This window comes from Rutilus rutilus, assembly GCF_951802725.1.
Source record: "Rutilus rutilus genome assembly, chromosome: 8".
In the NCBI taxonomy this organism is placed as follows: Eukaryota; Metazoa; Chordata; class Actinopteri; order Cypriniformes; family Leuciscidae; genus Rutilus; species Rutilus rutilus.
This window is the reverse complement of record NC_140222.1, coordinates 36,365,198-36,383,921: the sequence shown is the minus strand read 5'-3', so window position 1 is coordinate 36,383,921 and position 18,724 is coordinate 36,365,198. Positions and strand designations below refer to the sequence as shown.

Here is an 18,724-nt window from a genome sequence, read left to right as displayed (position 1 = left end):
TCTATCTTTATCGCTATCTCTGTTCCACTTCTACGTAAAAGCATTTATTTCTTTTTTTCAAGTCCTCTGAGAATGACTCTAGATTCATGTAAAGCGGCCATGACAGTTGCAGTCCATTAACTGTTGTACGTTCACAGTCAGTGATCTAAGAGTATCTAGTGTGATGGTGATTTCCATGCATTAAAACACTTGTCAATCTCTAGGACATTAATGCAGACAAAGCAATGCTGCTGTTTCCACTTGAGGTTTAGACAACTGTGAGAACTGAGATACATAAACACATAAAGGCATTGGAAAATTCACAGTTGAACCTCAACTCTAGACAAAGGTGACAGACTCTGTTTATCACTAGTTGTGAACTGACCAAACTGGAACATGTTTCTGGTTTTGGTTTGTGCTTCAGTTGAGTTTAACCACATGTGTAGCCTGTATGTTTTTTTCTGAAAACAAGAAGTCATAAAAAATATAACAATAATACATTATTATAATAAAAATGGTCCATTACCATTACTCATGCCAGGCCATTTTTAAAGAACAACTTAATTTTATTGTTCACTATAATCACATTATCTACATTTTTATTTACATTATATTCTGACTGAATTAACAACTAAACATCAAAATGAACGAAAGACCCTTTATCAATGAATCTGACAACGATGCTTAATGTGTGATTGAGTTCATAAAGTCATAAACTCCTAATATTAATATTCCCAGCTAATAGAAACGTTCTATAGCCAAGACTTTAAGGTTTGTGCACATAAAGAAACTGACTTTACAATCAATTTTCAACTATTTTATTGGTGTAAAAGTAAAAAAAAACAGCCCAGTCTCTCCAATACTCCTGATATTACACTGCAAAACAATATATTTTGACATGAAGCACAATGTGAAGCACATGATATTTTATGAACATGTCTTATAGTCACACATACAGTAGCTGCATCTGGATGCTGAATATTTTATGCAGCTCATAAATTCCCTCTCAGCATCCTGAAAACAATATTGAGAAAAACAATATTAGCATTTCAGCTGCAGTTCAACTAAAACGAATCCAAACAAAAGGAAATACTTTAGTTTTTTGGAATAAAAGGTGATCAGCTTACACAATACTTACAGTGATGAATTTTAGTATTGATATGAATGATTTCATAAAATGTACCTGACTGGTTTGGGTCCTGCGGCTGATACATAACTTTTGTCAGCAGTAAATCAGCATTATAAACGTGTTTTTCCAGCCGTTCAGTTTTTCTAACTGCAAAAACTAAAAATGAAACAGTGAATTCAGATTAAAAATCCTTAAATTGTAACAGTATATATAGAGACACAAGCTAAATAATAGTCAAAAAACAAATTAATAGAAGAGCATCATCTTTATATTGTGGCATCACACACTAATATATTTAATTTCCTGATTTAGTTTTTCTTAAAGAACAGTCACTCACCGATCAGCACAATGAGCAGAAGCCCGTTCATCAGTCCAGATAATATGATGATCATAATCCGCCATTGTGTCTGATTCTGATCAATAAACTCCACCGCTGTATGATTGTGACACTCAGTCAGTGGAGTTGATTCTGGAAAGAAAGAAAAAAGTGAAGGAAGTAAATGACACATGTGAGCATCAATGTCTTGATCACTGAAAGAGTAAATGAACTCACCGGGGAAGTGCAGTCTGGTGCTGTTGCTGAGTTTTGGAGGAGTGCCTGTTTTCATACAGTAATAAACTCCTAATTCATCAGCGGTTACATTATTAATAAACAGATTATGTTTAAAACGCACTGAATATTTCTTTCTGAATGCATTATTTAAGTATAAAGGTGATATTGGTGTTGGGAATGATCGTAGAATCACTGTGGGAGGATCTGGTGTTTTCAGTAAAATCCAATAAACCTCATTTTCATCAAGATCACAGTTTATGGTCACATTTGATCCCGAATCAGTGAGTTGATCTGAGACTGCAGCTCGACAACAGATTAATACATCTATAAGATAAAAACATACATCACAATTAAGATTGCTCGCTTATAATGGTGAAGTCATAACATAATGAAACAGCTGCAAGAGTAATAATCATATGTACACTGCCGTTCAAAAGTTTTGGATAGGTAAGATTTTTAATGTTTTAAGAAGTCTCTTTTGCTCACCATGACTGCAATTATTTGATTAACAATAAAAAATATATATATATATATTGTTTTGTTAAATATTGTTATTATTTCAACTGTTTTCTAATTGAACTATTTTGAAATGTAATTTATTCCTGTGATCAAAGCTGAATTTTCAGCATCATTACTCCAGTCTTCAGTGTCACATGATCCTTCAGAAATCATTCTGATATGATGATTTGATGCTTAAAAAACATTCATTATTATTATCAATGTTGACAACAGTTTTGTACAATGATTTAAGGTTTCTTTGATGAACAGAAAGTTCAAAAGAACAGCATTTATTTGAAATAGAATCTTTTGTAACATTATAAATGTATTTACGGTCACTTTTGATCAATTCAATTAATCCTTTATGAATAAAAATATTATTTTATTTCTTAAAAATAGTCTTTAAAAAAATTATATCTTTTGAACGATAGTCTTTAATGTTACACAAGCTTTCCATTTCAGATAAATGCTGTTCTTTTAAACTTTCTATTCATCAAAGAATCCTGAAATAAAAATGTAAATAACTGTTTTTAACATTGATAATAATGAAAAATGTTTCTTGAGCATCAAATCATCATATTAGAATTATTTCTGAAAATTCAGCTTTGATCACAGGAATAAACTGCACTTTACAATATATTCACATAGAAAACAACTGTTTTAAATGATAATAATATTCACAATATTACTTCTTTTTTGTCAAATAAATGCAGCCTTGGTGAGCATAAGAGCCTTTTTTTTTAAACGAAAAAACTAAAAAATCTTACCAATCCAAACCTTTTGAGTGGTAGTGTAAATATCATGTAATAAACTCACAGAGCTGAAGCTGAATGATCTTCATGTTGTTATTGTCGTGATTAAAACACTTCAATATGAATCGGTTCCTCCACACAGAAGTCCAGATGAAGTTTACTGCAGCTCTGAAGCAAAAACAAACGCAAATCCAACACAGTTCAGATCGAGATCGAGTTCTCTCAACATATAAATACAATAAATGAGCGAATGATGAACATGTGCTAATGAAAGTGTGATGTTTTCAGCGAACATGAAAAATAGAGAGAGTCACGAGTGACAGCTGCCATCCAGCGGTGAAACTTCCATTCAGCGCCTCTAGAGGACAGCAGAGGAACTGCAGCTCTCCTGTAGATAATGCTGGTTTACTGGTTTGACCCCATAGACACTGGTGTTAAACTTTCTTTTGAAGTATTTCAAAAATGTATATTCTTTACATTTTCAAATTGCACTTCAAATTACACAAATCAAGCTTGAAAAAATATATAAATAACTGCAATCATGTGTTCATCTCTGACTTCCCCTCTGGTCTGTGAGGTCGAGGTTTGTGTTTCCGCTCACAGTTCGAGATGTTTGAATGATCACAGTAAAGCAGATATTATTCATCTGGATCAGACAATGAAGATCATACAGCTGCAGATCTGTGAGTTTCTCACGTCTCATTTGATTTAGTCAGTTTTCTTTTGATTTTATATCTTAATAAATGTGTTTTTCTTTCTCTCATAGATCTGTTCATGTTGTATCAAGCCACAGAGAGTCTAACAAACATACCAGTAACTTTAGGATCTGATGTGATTATAACCTGTGATCTTGATATAAAGGAGATTTACTGGTACAAACTGAAATTACCGGATCCTCCAGTGTTGATCTTACGCACTTATGATAGCACAGTTGAAGGAGGTAAATATGAAAACAGCAGCTTTAAACACAAATACTCAGTGAAAACTAACAGTCGTCTGTTCATCAAAAATATCACCATTGATGAATTAGGAGTTTATTATTGTGTGAAAACTAGTGAACCACTAAAATTCAACAACGGCACCAAAATCTACATTAGCGGTGAGTTATTTTCTTACTTTGATGTTCAGTGTTGGAATTTAAAATGACTTATTTTAGTATTTATTATTATATATACTATATTACATATAAAAGTATAAAAACATTTTAATACTTGGTTTATTGTTTTGGCTCGACACTAAATAGATTTTTTATTATTATTATTATTATTATTTTGACAGAATTTGTCCACAGGAATCAGACTCCAGAATCCGAGTCACATGACGCTCCACAACAGCAGAAATCCTGGAGAGATCTGACCATCATCATCACATCTGTCCTGCTCAGCGCTTCTGTCATCATTGCAGTTATTGGTACTTTTTACTTATTTTACTGTTAAGATAAACTCTACATATATCTATACAAATATAACGCTTACTACATGCTTTTTGTTGTTTGCTTGTGAAATGGCTTTCTTTAGATTAATATCACGTCTTTTGTTGGTCTTACAGTATATAATCATCTGCTCATGTTTGATTCATAACTTTGTTTAATGAGTCTGTGTGATGTTTAATTCGCTGCTGTTTCAGGTTTGGTGAAGATATGCTCAAACTCAGCATGTAAAGAAAGTAACAGTGGAGACGTGAAAGAGACGCAGGTGAGAACAGACATTTATAGAAACAGTAACTTACTGTCATCTCACACCTTCACTGCTGTTTTTAAGCGCAAGCGTGGGTTAGTACTTCAGATCATGTGAAAATAATCTATAATTACAACTATATGCTGTGCTAATAATAGTTTAACATTAATATCTTGTCTCTCTCATCTTGTCTCCTTCAGTTTGCTGAAACCGTCTTGCTGAAGCATCTCAGTGGAAGCAGGTTTTGTCAGACCGAGTGCAGCTTCTCTCTTCTACAGTCAATAACAGATGAAGGAGGATTTACAGAACAATCAGACCATCTCAATGATTTATGAGCAACACTTCACATCTAAATAATGTTAGTAAATGTCATTTCATTTGTGCTTTGGACAAAAACATGTTGGCTTTGAGAAGAACAAATTAATTGCAATTGAGGTGAAAAATAAAGTGGTTTTAGAAACTGTAGTCGAAGGTTAAACCTCCACTCTAGACAAAGGTCGACCAAACTTGAACATGTTTCTGGTGTCTGGTTTTGGTTTGTGCTTCAGTTGAGTTTAACCACATGGTGTAGCCTGTAACATTTTTATTCTGAAAACAAGGTCATAAAATAAAAATATGCAGGTTTTATGCAAGATTCCTCAGAACAATATGATAATAGTTTTTTTGTTTTTTTTGGGGGGGGGGGGGGGGTGACTTACAGAACTTGAAACATTAAAAACAGAAGTTCTTGTTCTTGTCAAGCCAGACACCCAAGTTTCTGACACATGTAGTACTACAAAGTGAGAAAGATGCAAGTTCAAAATCATGTACATAGTGTTCGTTTGAACCAAACACAATAAATGCAGTTTTACTCTCATTAAGGCTCAGGAAGTTAGTTGCAAGCCAGAGTTTTAGTTCTTCCAAATAATCCATAATAGGCTTTAAGGCCTGCTCGTTATCACGCTTCAAAGGGATACATTTGGGTGTCATCTGCATACCCTTACGAAACAGAAGTTTATTCAAGTGTGCTATTAGTATACTTCTTTTAAACTAAAAATAAGAAAGTTTACTTTCAATCTACTTTTTATGTAGGCTACTTCTCAGAATGTACTTTATCAGAAATATACTTCAAATTGAACTTAAAGTGTAAATTGCAGGTTACATTTTTCACGAAGGTAATGCAATGTGCTTATTAAACATAAAGATAAGAACCATTGTTTTGTATGTTTTTTATACCAAAATGCTGAATATAATATGAAAAGTTGGTACTTTTTACGCACTCCCTCTCCCTTCCACTAGGCTGGGTGTGACGTCATAAGAGGGACTCCAAGCCTAGAGTTACCGTTAGTCTAACAGCAAGTAGGCTAGCAGTTATATTGGAGACCTACAGTAGCTAGCAAAAATGGTTAACTATTGTGTTATTGCGGGATGTACGGATACATCAAAATTCACCTCCACGGCGTTCAGAGTTCGGTTGCTCGGCACTCGGTGGTTTTTGTTCATCTTTTGCTATCTGGACCCCGCCGCAGAAACACACTTGCCCTACCGCGGGCTGCGCTCATCCGCCTTGAGCTCAGTCCGTCCAAAACGGCTTTTCTTGGCTTAATCCAGTTAAAGGCGCGTATCTCGCGACAGCTCTGTTTCATGCGGAGCTGCGTTTTAGCACTGACAATATTGCGTTTTGTCAGTAGATGCCGGCAAAGCGCCATTGTGCCTGTGAAGTGTGTGCATTTCTAACGTTACAGCTCTGATTAGGACTACTGGCACCAAAGGCGAGCTTTACACGATGACGATTGCTCTAATTGGTTTTAGGTCTATCCAATTGAGCCCAGAGGCATTTGAGCGACGTCCGTTGGTGACGGCCCTTTAGAAATGGGCTGTGAATGAATCTTCCCCAGACCCACTCTCAGTTACAACTGAGAAGGGTCTGGTGTCAATCAGGCTATGTGGAAGGAACTGAAGATCAAGATTCACAAGAGGGTAACCACCCAAAGAGGGCAATTTCTTGAGTTAAACCAATGTCTGATCAAAGTTTCATGTGAATTGCTGTACTGGAACTGTTTAATAAAAAATATGTTGACGACGTGTTGAATAATTATTTCCCTCACTGTGTGTCCAAAGGGATCTCATGAGTATTTGTGTGTACTTTCATGTAAAGTGTGGTTCTACCAAATGTACGTTTACTTACGTTTTCATACACACTGAAACGTACTAACATTGACAGCACTAAGACTCAATTATTTACGTATTGGCAGCTTTACAGACGTACAAATTTCGTATTTGTATTTATGAATATTAAATTTGTGGTATTAATGTTTTGATTCTATTGTATTCAGTTGCCATCTCAATGACATTATGTTTTCATAGTGTGCTCATAGTCTTCAGGCCGATTTGAGACTGCGCAAGAAAAGAACAGGAGGAATTTATCGCACGAACCAATCATATCCAATCATAACCAATCATATCCAAACATAGACCGATGGAGGCATTTCCTCTCACATGACTTTTCCCCATTCATCCCAATTACCCCCCACTAAACCCACCGCTCGCATTTAGGAGGTCTGTTAAAACTCAATGGACTCAGGGGAGGCAAGAAAGACGCTGACTCCCGCTGTAACTTTACCTGCTGGTGTCACTATTTGACACTGTTACTTTCGAAAAACAAGTGACTTTTACACTTTTTATGTCACATTTTGCAATATTCACGTTGTTTTATTTTAGTTTTTTTGAGAAAACACTGCCTTCCTTGCCTCCTCGGAGGAAACGCGCTTGATATTTATGTATCAAATATATTGAGGAACATTTGCATATTCATAACTCTCCATACTGTAGATAAATGTGTCATGTTCCTTCTTCAATAAAAGTGTTAAAAAATTGTTTGGAAACTATTCTTAAGATTCAAATTCCTTTTAGTTTTGAGGTGATGTATTTGGGTTTGATTACCAGTGATTTTCCAAACAAATATCTGCTCAGAATCCTAACAATAGCAAGTAAGAAAGCAATTACAAGAAAGTGGCTGCAACCAAATTTGCCCACTCTTGAGGACTGGAAGAACATAGTACATGATATTTTTACAATGGAGAAGCTAACCTATGCTCTAAGACTAAAGTCCCAGTTGTTTTCAGTACTATGGAGAGAGTGGATTGATTATATATCCCCTATATGATCAGATTTTGGTTAACTGAATAAAATAAAGACAGTCGCGATTTAGCGATTTAGGGCAGACATCTCATAAGAATTGGGTCAATAATGTGTTGCAGTAGTTTTGTTTTTTTGGTTTGTTTTTGTGGGGGGGGGGTCTTTAATAATTCTTGGTTGACTATTTTCTCTTATTGTTTTCATATAGGGATTGTATTTGATCTATTCTTCAAATGTATAAGAATATATTCCTTGGTTTCAAGTGATTCAATACTTTAATGTAACTAAGAATATCCTTTTTGTGATTATCTTGGTATACACTGATAATGTCTGTGTTTCTCTATACTGAATATTTGCTTCAGTTCAGTTTTTTTGTTTTGTTTTTGAAAAAAGTGTTAAAAAAAATAAACCAATGTAGGAGCGATCTCATGGGCATGAGCGGTCATGAGCGGTCTCATGGGCAGCAATCCGACATACTATAGACCTTATGTAGCTCCGCCCCTTTTCAGCACTGCGCTCATTGTCTTTTGACTTCCGGTCTGTATTTTCACAGCGTTTTGCGTGTTTATTAATGAACGGCTCGTTTTAAAATCTTCCCGGTCGATTTACATTTGTTAAGTCATCTGCTTTAAACATTACAGTCCTCATGATAACTTTCGTTAACTTTACATTAAGTAAATCCACTTAAAAAGCTAATTACTCCTGGACAGAAATGCCATATAAATATACAGAGCGACCGCAAAACGGAAGTTAAAAGACAATTTTCCAAAGATGGCGGCGCCCTTGTTTCTCTGGTGCATAAGGTCTATAGAGTGGTTCCGCTTCGGGCTACCAGAGTTTGAGTCCCGATTCGGGAACCTTTTCCGACCCTGCTGCCCTTTGCTTCCTGTCCTCTCTCCAACTATACTATCCAAATAAAGGCAATAAACAAATCTTAATAAATAAATAAAACCAATGTCCACACGATGATGTCTCTATGAGTCTGGTTTCATTTAATGATGACAGACTATACAAGAATGCAGTACTATCCATTGCAGTGCAACATGGTTATATATCAAAAGTTAAAACAGCATTCTTCACCCAACATATACATGCCTAATTCCACATACTTGATTACACAGGCCCTTATCACCTGATTACTTTACTAACCTTGTGCATTTGTCCCATCACAAACAGTATATTGCCCTCTAGTGGGAGTAGCAAAAAACTGTTAATACAAAAAATCTCTTCCATGTTGTTGTTGTTTCATCTAAATATTTGCCTTGTTAACATGTACTTTTCTATGCAATTTTGAAACTTTGTATTAATGCACTATATTGATACTTCAGAGATAAGGGAATATTTTAAGATGAGATCTGTATGCATTGTATGTACTGTAACAAGAGCAATTCAGAGATTCTTCACAATATCTTGTTTCAGAAGAGGGTAAGTAAATGATGACAGAATGTACATTTCTGTCTGTTAACCTATGTGTTATCTGAGGTATAGAGGTATAGATGAATTCAGAATTGTTTTCCAGTGTGAAACAGAAACTCATTTCAAACTGTGGTCTATGAATCAGAGACCTAAGAATTTATTTTCATCTGTCATTGGGTGTATTTATCTAAACTCTTGATAGCTTGCTCTTTTGAGTATTGGCGCCATTCATATGAAATGCCATCCCACCTGTGGAACGTTTTCTCAGAGCGTTTTTCCAGATCTTTCTGAAATCTGCACACAAACCACTTCCAGTATGGCAGCTCAGAGAAGTCAGGGGTGATGCTCCACTCTGCATAAACATTTCCTGCTTTTCTGTATTCTCTACATGGAATCCACTGACCTGTATAGAACATTTTACCAGTTCTCACTAATGTTGTGCAAAAATCTGAACTGAGAAAATCTGCACACTCTGTTCTCTCATAACAACATCCAGTGAGTCCATTTACTCGATGGAAAGGAACGCTGTGATCTCCAGTATGGTTTTCTACAGTGTTGGTGCAAGTGGCTGCACAGAACGGACACTGAACCCAGCAGCACTGACTGAGATGATCAATCAGAATCTCATCTGGTCTGTCCTTGTGTTCCAGATTTTCTGGAAATGTCTCTGTGTGGAATTCTTGTTGTATTTCAGATAACACTAAACCAAGTTCTTCGTGTATCACATCTTCTAGAAGATTGAAATCATCAACACCATCATGACTCACTCCACTGAGGTCCTTTACAGAGAATATCAGCACATCTGAGAGCTGCAGAGTGAAATAATCTAACCACTTCTGAACATCTCCGCTGGTCGTGTTGACCAGTGTAGTTGCTCTGTGAGCCGCTTCCATGATCTTCTGCTGCAAGAGTTTAATGTTCTCCTTCATCTTGGGCCGAACACTGACTCCGAAGTTATCAGTGATGTACCGATTGACTTCATCTCTGATGAAACTCTTAAAGTGATCTTTGGGACTGTCAAAGTATTTAATGAATTTGTCAAAATCCTCCTCTTCTGCCAGTGTTTTGAGGATGTGTTTCTCTAGTTTAGATCTGTTTCCATTTAGCGATTCACAGTTTGTTTTAATTTCATCAGTCAAATCTCTGGCAGTATCTTTGTAGACACTCTTTTGAATGGGCTCTTTCAGTTTCTGACAGATGATCTCGGCAAAAATGGCAGCTGATGTTGCACCTTGACAGTATTTCTGGAAAATACTGTAGTACTCTTTGCTCTTCTTTTCAAAGTAGAAAACAGGATCGTTGGCTTCCCTGAACTTTCTGTGCTGGTCAGTAATTAAATTGTTTTCTCTCTTACAGATGGACATGACCAAAACCATGTAAAATTCCTTTGTGAACACATACTTTACAGTATCTTCTTCATAACGCATTACTCTTTCCTTGATGTGATCTGCAAGTTCTTGAATGTAGCTTTTGTTGTAGCCCATCTTTGAGATGTTATATGATGTGATCATTTTATCTACATGCTGTGCAATGTCATTGACTAAGTTTTTTATTTGGGTTTCATCTTCCTTAGATAGAGTGTAACTTGATTTCTCTTTGTCTGTTTTGATGTCATTTTTAGCATGTCCTGTAAATCCACTGGATTTTTTTAACTGTACATAATCTGAATAACTCAGCACAGAGAAAACATCCCTGCTCTCTGTCCAGATGTCTACAGGTACACTTTCATGGATATCACTGAGGAGTTGCTTCATGTCTCTTAGTACATCAATGTCTTTGATTGGAAGAGTTTCTGTGGTAATCTTCTTAACACACTCTTCCCAAAATGAATCAAACTCTTTTTTCAGGTTTGTTTCATCATTGGCTTTGTCTTTGAGTTTTAAGGCGAGTTCTTTGCTCTTTTCCAAGAGAGTATTTTCATGACGTGTCCTCTGAGCATCAATCTTTTTCTTCATATCTCGCTGCTGAAGAATCTCATTTAGTTTCCTCATTGTTTCTCTCACAATGTTCTCCTGAAGGTCTTGGATTTTGATGTGAAATGATGCTTTCCACTGTATAAGTATATCTTTATCTTTGTCTTTCTCAAAAAATTCTGACATTGATTTTTCGACTTCTCCACTTTTCACTTTTAGTTTTCCTTGAAGATCGCTTTCTGGAACCTCATCAATGGTTTCATTTTCTATGTTGTTGTAGAGTTTATTTTCTATATCCAGCATGGCACTGCGAAGACTCCAAGACCACTTGCTGTATTCTGTCTCCAGTTTTCGGTATGTTGCGATTTCCAGAGCATTTCTGAAGCTGAACACAAATCGTTCATTCAGTAAAGCCTCCCAGAGATCATTAATACGAACTTTAAGGTGTGTCAGCTCTAACCCATCTGATTTTGAGGCTTGGGTAAAAAAAGTTGTCTTTAGCTCTTGGATGTTTTCACAGTATGATGGGTTTGGTGGTGCCATTGGTGGGCTGCCTTCCCAGAGCTGTCCAAAATACTTTATATCCTTCTGTATATCAAAAGTGATGATATCATTGAAACATTCTGCATCACAGACTTCATCTTTAGCAGCGAGTTTGGTCATCTTATCCAGCGTGTCATGAAGCCGCCTCCTTCCCTCCATGTTCTTCTCTCCAGCTGTGATGTCTGAAACGTTCTGATGCACAAACATACAGCTGGGATTCAGTCTGACCTTCTTCATCCTCATGAAGGCCTGAACAACGATCTGAAGAATGTCCTGCAGCTCTGATGGGCTTTCTCCAAAGATATTGATCAATGTCAGATTACCAAGACCAACAACAAATGTGGCCATTTCATTGTCCTGATGTCTTGTTGACCTTCCAGACAGTTCTAGAGCATGAAGCCCCTCAGTATCAACAACCAGAATATAGTCAAACTTCAGCTGTTTTTCTGTCTTCATCTCGTCAGACACTCTGATCAGCTGCATGAAAGCTCCTCTGGTGCACCTGCCAGCGCTGACAGCAAACTGCAGTCCAAACATGGCGTTCAGCATAGTGGATTTCCCTGAGCTCTGAATCCCTAAAACTGACAGCACAAAGACTCTCTTGTCTCCCAGTTTCTTGATGAGTTCATGTAGAACAGCAGTAACCCAGACCACAGGAACATGAGCAGCATCTCCATCCATCAGCTCCAGAGGAAATCCAGAGATCATCATCTCTGCGGCAAGACTCGGAAGAGAAGAGAAATTACATGGTAGTCCTTCCTTATTCGTATTCACTGATTTACATGATTCATACATCTGACCGATTTCCCTCAGGATGTGCTCCAATCCAAAGGTTGCAGCTTGAAGTTCTTCTGATATCCTATCAAGTTCTGTGTGTTCATCTGTTAAATTTGTTGCCATCTGTTGCTCAGGTATGTCATTTTTCCCTTTTAGTTTTAAGACTTCTGACCATTTTTCATTATACTTATAATGTAGAGCAGAAAGGTCAGCTGAGGTATATTCATCCAAGAGAATTGTGAGCCATTTCAGAAAAAAAGTCTTCTCATTTGGAGATTGTGAATTAATTTTTGTAATAAACAAATTCATGAACTCACCAATGTTCAGCACATGTTGCTGTTCACGGATTTTCTTCATTTCTTGTTTCTGTTTTATCTCCATGTCTATTTCATTCCCCTGAGATCGATGTAGTTCTTTGTTTTTTTCACACCACTGATGCCACAGTTCCCCCTGACAGGGCAGAAATAATTCTTTGATTTCTGTCAGACCTTTTTTCTCCAGTAAACCCATCAACTGCTGGGCTGCTTCTTTCCCTGTTCTGCAGTCATTGTCATGATCCTCATCTACTCTGATACCTGAGTGTTTGGACAAATCATCAAGTCTGAAAATAAAATATGGTTCTGACGATGAGGACGAGAGACATTTATTTATAGCTTGTATGAGTTCTTCAGATACATCTGACTGATTTCTGTCTTTTAATCCAATTTTGTATTTTCCTTTTCTTGTCTCATTTACTGTACTTTCATCCTCAGTAAAAAGACAAATGAGTGGCTTTCTGTCCTTGTACAGCTCTTGGATCTGTACTCCACTCTTGTCATTCTTGTCAAGTCGTGGTAGGATAACAACATTGACCGAGGACATTTCAGTGAGGATCTGCAGCTGTTTCTCGTTGGCTCCTGCATCACCGTGAAGGTTACAGAACGCAACACATTGAGTAAATTTATCTGTGTCTTTCCCAGAAGGGCTGTACCAGGCGATCTCCACCACTCCATCCATCAGTACTCTGGTGTTGCTGCTGCCTGGACAGTTCCTGTGGAAGAACGTGTTGTGTTTCTCATTGATCAGACTGTTCATCAGCTGAGATTTGGATGATGACAATGAGTCAAACCTGAAGAAAGACACCATAGGTGTTTCTGCCTTCCAGACTGGCTGGATTTTACTGATGATTTCATTGTTGGTATCTTTCATTTTCCAGCTCTTGTTGATTTGTCTGAATGTCCAGAGAGGAAACTCAATCTCTTCTGTGAATGGATCAGGGACAAGCAGAGGCAGAGCGTACTGACACTGAGACAGTTTAGTCACCATGAGCTGCTTTAGGAAACTATCAGCACGATGAAACACGGCCATCTGAACATCCATCGGGTGAATAGCATTTCTGTTTGTATGTTCATTGTTTTTTTGCTGCATATCTCTGAAAATATCGACATCACCCTCATCTTCAGATAAATCATTTTTTATTTGTTGTCCGTCATGTTGCTTATCTATAGTTTTAATGTATCTTGCTTTGTAGTACATCATCAATAGTTTTTGTAGGAAAGTCTGAATGAGGTCCTCCTCTGCACAAGACTCATAAGACTGTAATGAATGCCGGGTTAGTTGAAGAACATCTGCAGCTCTTAGTTTACAGTTATCCCTATTATCAAGACAGAGTCTTTGAAAAAGATGCTCTATTTTTTCCCTGATTCCATTTCCTTTGCTTGGATTCAGTCTTGCACCATCTTCTGAACGACTTTCCAATTTTGCCTAAGAAACAAAACAGCACAAATAAAGAAAGTTTGCTGTGGATTAGTGTATTAACTTACTTTGTAATAAAGACGTTTTCTTGTGTAAAGGGATCTAAAATAAAATAATAAGCTATATCTCTAAGGGATTTCTAACTTGTTCCTCTTCTATTTTTGCACTTCACTCAACACGTACCCCAAATCTCTCTCTTGTTTCTGTTGTTGTAGTTGATTCAAGGCTCTCTTCAGTTCTTGTGGGTTGATCTTTTGACAGAAAAAATTTGAGAGAATATTATGGAAACAAATATCAATGAATAAACAAAAATATAACATGTATTTTAGGCTGTAGCTCATTCGGCTTATAGAGATAGTTAACACAAAAATGACATCATTTACTTAGACTCATGTTGTTCCAAATCTGTATAACTGTCTTTCTTCTGTAGAACACAAAAAGTGTTTTTTTGTTTTTTGTTTTTTCTTACGATGAAAGCCAGTTGGTTCCAATGTTGCTCTGGACCCTAATGTCTATTAAAATATCTTATGTTGTATTCCTTAGAAGAAAGACAGTATCAACATAAGGGTGAGTAAATGTATAAAGTAAAGTGTATCTTTCAATTCCTAAGGAATGGATCTGATGAAAAGGACGGAAACAACTCCGTTGTTACGAACTGCTCTGAGACAAGCAGGTTGAGGATCCAAATACAGTTTATTAGAGTAATCCAAAATCCAGGCAAGGTTCATACACAAGCAGGCAGTCCATACAAACAAACAAATCCAGAGGGTAAGACAGGAATGGGAAAACCAGGACACAGGCAGATAACAAGAACCAGGAACATAGGCAACAGTGGAAACACTCAGAAATGCAGTGTAACAACATACAAAACTTCGCAGTGAGTGATGGGGTGAACCAGGCTTATATGGGGTGAGCTAAACAAGATAATGAGACACAGGTGAATGTGATAATGAGTGCTGATGAGTCCAGGCAGAGAATTATGGGAGATGTAGTTTGTGAGTGAAACATGATAGTCTGATGTGGATTGCCCTCAGGTGGTTCTCAAGGGCACTCCAACTGATGACCGTTATATCCGTTAACTTCTCTAAGTACGGGACTACTGCAGTGTTTCCTCTATGTTGATTAGTTAATGGCGGCCCGCCACGGCAAAATTTTTGCCGCCACGGTAACGTTAGGGCTCTACAGTGCGACCATTTCACTCGCATTTGCGCCTAAATATGTCTGTGTGTGACCATGAAAAGATATTTAGGCGCACTTGTGCGACTGACCCGATTGAAGATTTTTTTTTGCCGACCGCCAAAGCGAATTTTTGTCCCGCCAAAGTCTTATTTGACCGGTGTGTAATGTAGATAAACTGCTGCGCTTGTGACAGCTGGGCGCATGTTTAAAAGAACGAGAGAGAGAGAGAGCAAGAGCGCGCGCACTCTCTTTGCGAAGCAAGGTTCCACTCGACGGGAGAGAAAGAGAGAAAAAAAGAGACTGCAGCGTTCTGGAGAATAAATAAATTGAGATCGGTGTACACGTCCTTGAGAACGGTAAGTCGTATAACTTATGTTGTTCATTTAAGCCTGTTATTGTATTAGTCATAGTTCTTGCTAATTTGAATTAAGTCAGGGCTGCCAACTTACACAATTGACACTTTTCACACGCTATCATGTCACACATCCATTTTCTCATGCACAGAAAAATCGCGAAGCAAAGTGAAGACCGACAGACAATACAGAGCAGGTTACTTATGATATATAAAAAAGTGTCAACTCTCAGTATCGGTCAATTTTATTACAAAATTCAAACAATAAATACAGTTTTGTAAATGTGACGTGACAGATCCCTAGCCTCAGTGAACCGATCATCTCGCTAGTAAATAAACACGAATGAACAATTTTGAAAGATACAGTACAACTTACCGAAATGTATATTCCTTATACATAATATCGATCAATCAGTGTTTTTCAACCGCGGAAAGAAGTCAATAAAACAGATGGAGAACAATTATGTCACATAGGCCTAACATTTACCTCAGGAAAGCCATTTAAGGCAAGACACGGCAGGCAAAAACATTGATTTTTCATAAAGTGGTCAGTCTTTTAAATTTTGGTCTAGTTTACTCATTCAATATGTGTTCTTTCAAGCTGCTATAAAAAAAAAAACGTTGAAAATATACATTAAGATGCTTATTTTATTACATTTTGTTTACTTGCGGCAGTAAGTTTCTCCCGAATTGACCAAGAGGTTAGCATTTGAACGCGACATGCAGAGCTCCATCTGTTTAATAAAGTCTGTCATGATGACCGCTATTGTTGTAAAGCTAGGAGTGACTCTCCTGCACAACGCTATGTAACCCAAATAGGGGCATTTCCTTTCTATCAGTAACCAATCGTGAATGTCCAAAGGGGGATTTAAAGCTAATGACGAAATCTCATTGGCTACTGCTGGTTTCTGCTAACGTGATTCGCTCAGATGCATCACGTGGTGTACTCTGACACAACGCAAGCATAAGCTTGCACTTAAGGTTTTGGTTTTTTAAGGTTACAGTTCAATCGCAACTGAAAATCTGCCTCATTATTTGTGAATAAATATACTTGTTTGTGTTACAGCAAAGTGTCAGTTCAGTTTAGTGGGGGGGGGGGGGTGGGGGACAGACCTGCCCCCACTGCTAAAAAAAATCCTAAAAGAAACACTGTACTGGTTTTATAAACTTCTGCAGGTATGGCTTCTGCCCCTGGAGCTTTGCCACTGGATAGCTGGCTAATAGCTTTTCTAACCTAGACTACCGATGGTGGGTCGTCCATGTCCATGTCGCTGTTGATGTTGACCTGGGGGATCGTCTCAATCACCTTATCAGTGATAGATGATGGTTGGTTGAGGACATTTTCAAAGCATTCAGCCTATCTTTGCAGGATCTAGGCTTATTTTGCAATCAGGTTCTGTAATTTCTTCTTCCATCTGCACTTAGGAGGGGGGAACTCCCGAGGGACTAAGGTCTGTATAGAGTGTTTAGAGTTCATGATTCTGCTGGCATTTTTTTAAGACTTCAGGCTGTTACCAAAGTGAAGGAGACTGTTCTGAGAGACATCTTGTTTGCAGATGATTGACTCCTATAAGTTTGTGAAATGTGGACTGTGTATCAGAGCCAAGCAAGTAGCTTAACCACTTCCACATGACCTGTCTTCACAGAATACTGGGCATCCTATAGCAAGATAGAATACCAGGCACTTAATAACTCTCTAGAGCAAGTCTACCTTCTGTCCATGCTCTGCTGATGAGAGAACAGATCAGACGGACAGTCCATTTCATCCATATGCCAAATAAACGCAGACCCCCGCTGCTAAAAAAATCCAGCATGGATTCTGCTGGTTAGTGCTGGTATAGTGCTGGTCCAGGCTGGTTTATGCTGGTATAGTGCTGGTCTAGCTGGCGGACTAGCATATTCATGCTGTTCTCAAGCAAAATGGAGCTGGTAAAGCTGGTTTACCAATATGGTCTTGCGGGGATGAGTGTGAGTAGGCCAGCTGTCTGTATGCAAGCAGTAAGGGGTGCAGTTGACCTTCAGGATCATGTGGGTTCTGAGGGGTGAATGAAATCAATATAGAGGAAGTGATAACCTGTTGTATGGATGCTCTGTTACGCTAGTAATGCAATAAAATACTAAGTACAGTTATAGTGCGTGATTCAGTCCTTATATTACTGAAGTTACTACATATTGGCGACGAGGATATTGGAAGGATGAAATAAGCGTCGGTCTGAAGACGGATGATACTGGATGAGTTCAGAGAGCTGAAGGTGGGAGAGCAAAGGGCTAGCATTGGACCGGAGGATTCACGGAGACAAACGCAAAGATGACTACGATGATAGGCACTCTGTCGGCTTTTGACGTGAAGGAGCAGACATGGGAAGAGTATTGCGAGATACTAGAGAAGTTTTTTTAAGCTAACGGAATTGATGATGGAGAGAAGCAGAGAGCTATCCTCATCAGCGTGGTGGGACCAGCCACATACAAGCTCATAAGGAACCTGGTGAATCCAGATAAGCCCAGCTCGGAAACATACGGTCAATTGAAAACTTTAATGAAAGAGCACTTCAACCCAAAACCGAGCGAAATAGTGCAGAGATATAAATTTGACTCACGCTCCCGCCAGCCTATGGAGACCGTCAGTGCATATGTAGCAGAATTGAGACGATTAGCACATGATTGTAACTATGGTACTACACTGGAACAGATGTTAAGAGACCGACTGGTATGCGGTATTAATGACGACAGGATTCAAAGACGCTTGCTATCCGAAACAGACTTGACTTTTGAGAGGGCGTTCAAAATTGCAGTAGCTGCAGAAGCTGCTAGTAAAAATGTTCAAGACCTCCATAAGGCACCATTAGCATGCAACAGCATGAAGACGGAGGGTACACTGAAAAAGGAGGGTGAATGGAAAAAGAGAGATAAAGAATGCTACCGATGTCATGGGAAGCAACACAGAGCAGCCGAGTGTAAATTTAAGGAGGCAAAGTGTCACTGTTGTGGGAAAGTAGGGCATATAGCTAAGGCTTGCCGAAATAGAAATAAAGAAGGTGCACGCCCCAATGAAAAGAAAGCATACAGAGCAGAGAAAGCATACAGAGCAGAGCGGCGTTCACGTCCA

The 18,724-nt window shown here is 38.0% G+C and overlaps 3 protein-coding genes across 4 annotated transcripts in view; 1 reads left to right on the top strand and 2 right to left on the bottom strand.

The window, feature by feature from the left end:
* Positions 1–782: 782 nt before the first annotated feature.
* Positions 783–3,271, bottom strand: LOC311296092 (uncharacterized protein). The gene is made up of 5 exons (XM_084417738.1): positions 2,976–3,271; positions 1,662–1,985; positions 1,446–1,577; positions 1,163–1,264; positions 783–993 (listed from the first exon to the last, which is right to left on the bottom strand). The coding sequence occupies exons 1-5, from the start codon at positions 2,998–3,000 to the stop codon at positions 986–988; spliced, it is 591 nt and encodes a 196-aa protein (XP_084273864.1). The 5' UTR covers positions 3,001–3,271; the 3' UTR covers positions 783–985.
* Positions 3,272–3,497: 226 nt separating this feature from the next.
* On the top strand, positions 3,498–7,378 carry LOC311294600 (uncharacterized protein). The gene is made up of 5 exons (XM_084415556.1): positions 3,498–3,594; positions 3,678–4,010; positions 4,190–4,321; positions 4,538–4,605; positions 4,788–7,378. The coding sequence occupies exons 1-5, from the start codon at positions 3,570–3,572 to the stop codon at positions 4,920–4,922; spliced, it is 693 nt and encodes a 230-aa protein (XP_084271682.1). The 5' UTR covers positions 3,498–3,569; the 3' UTR covers positions 4,923–7,378.
* Positions 7,379–8,673: 1,295 nt separating this feature from the next.
* Positions 8,674–18,724, bottom strand: part of LOC311295344 (interferon-induced very large GTPase 1-like) — a 28,888-nt gene continuing 18,837 nt past the window's right edge. For both annotated transcript variants that reach the window (XM_084416668.1, XM_084416669.1), the window contains 2 exons: positions 14,271–14,338; positions 8,674–14,096 (listed from right to left, as the gene is read on the bottom strand). In XM_084416668.1, coding sequence (XP_084272794.1) covers positions 9,291–14,096; positions 14,271–14,338 — 4,874 coding nt within the window. In that variant the 3' untranslated portion in view covers positions 8,674–9,290. The remainder of the gene's footprint in view (positions 14,097–14,270; positions 14,339–18,724) is intronic.

Coding starts and splice junctions, on each gene's coding strand:
- LOC311296092 (XM_084417738.1), bottom strand. CDS start 3,000: ATGAAGATCATTCAGCTTCAGCTCT. Junction 1,986..2,975: donor GATCATTCAGCTTCAGCTCT/GTGAGTTTATTA, acceptor TTTATCTTATAG/ATGTATTAATCTGTTGTCGA. Junction 1,578..1,661: donor CACCAGACTGCACTTCCCCG/GTGAGTTCATTT, acceptor CTTTCTTTCCAG/AATCAACTCCACTGACTGAG.
- LOC311294600 (XM_084415556.1), top strand. CDS start 3,570: ATGAAGATCATACAGCTGCAGATCT. Junction 3,595..3,677: donor GATCATACAGCTGCAGATCT/GTGAGTTTCTCA, acceptor TTTCTCTCATAG/ATCTGTTCATGTTGTATCAA. Junction 4,606..4,787: donor GAGACGTGAAAGAGACGCAG/GTGAGAACAGAC, acceptor TGTCTCCTTCAG/TTTGCTGAAACCGTCTTGCT.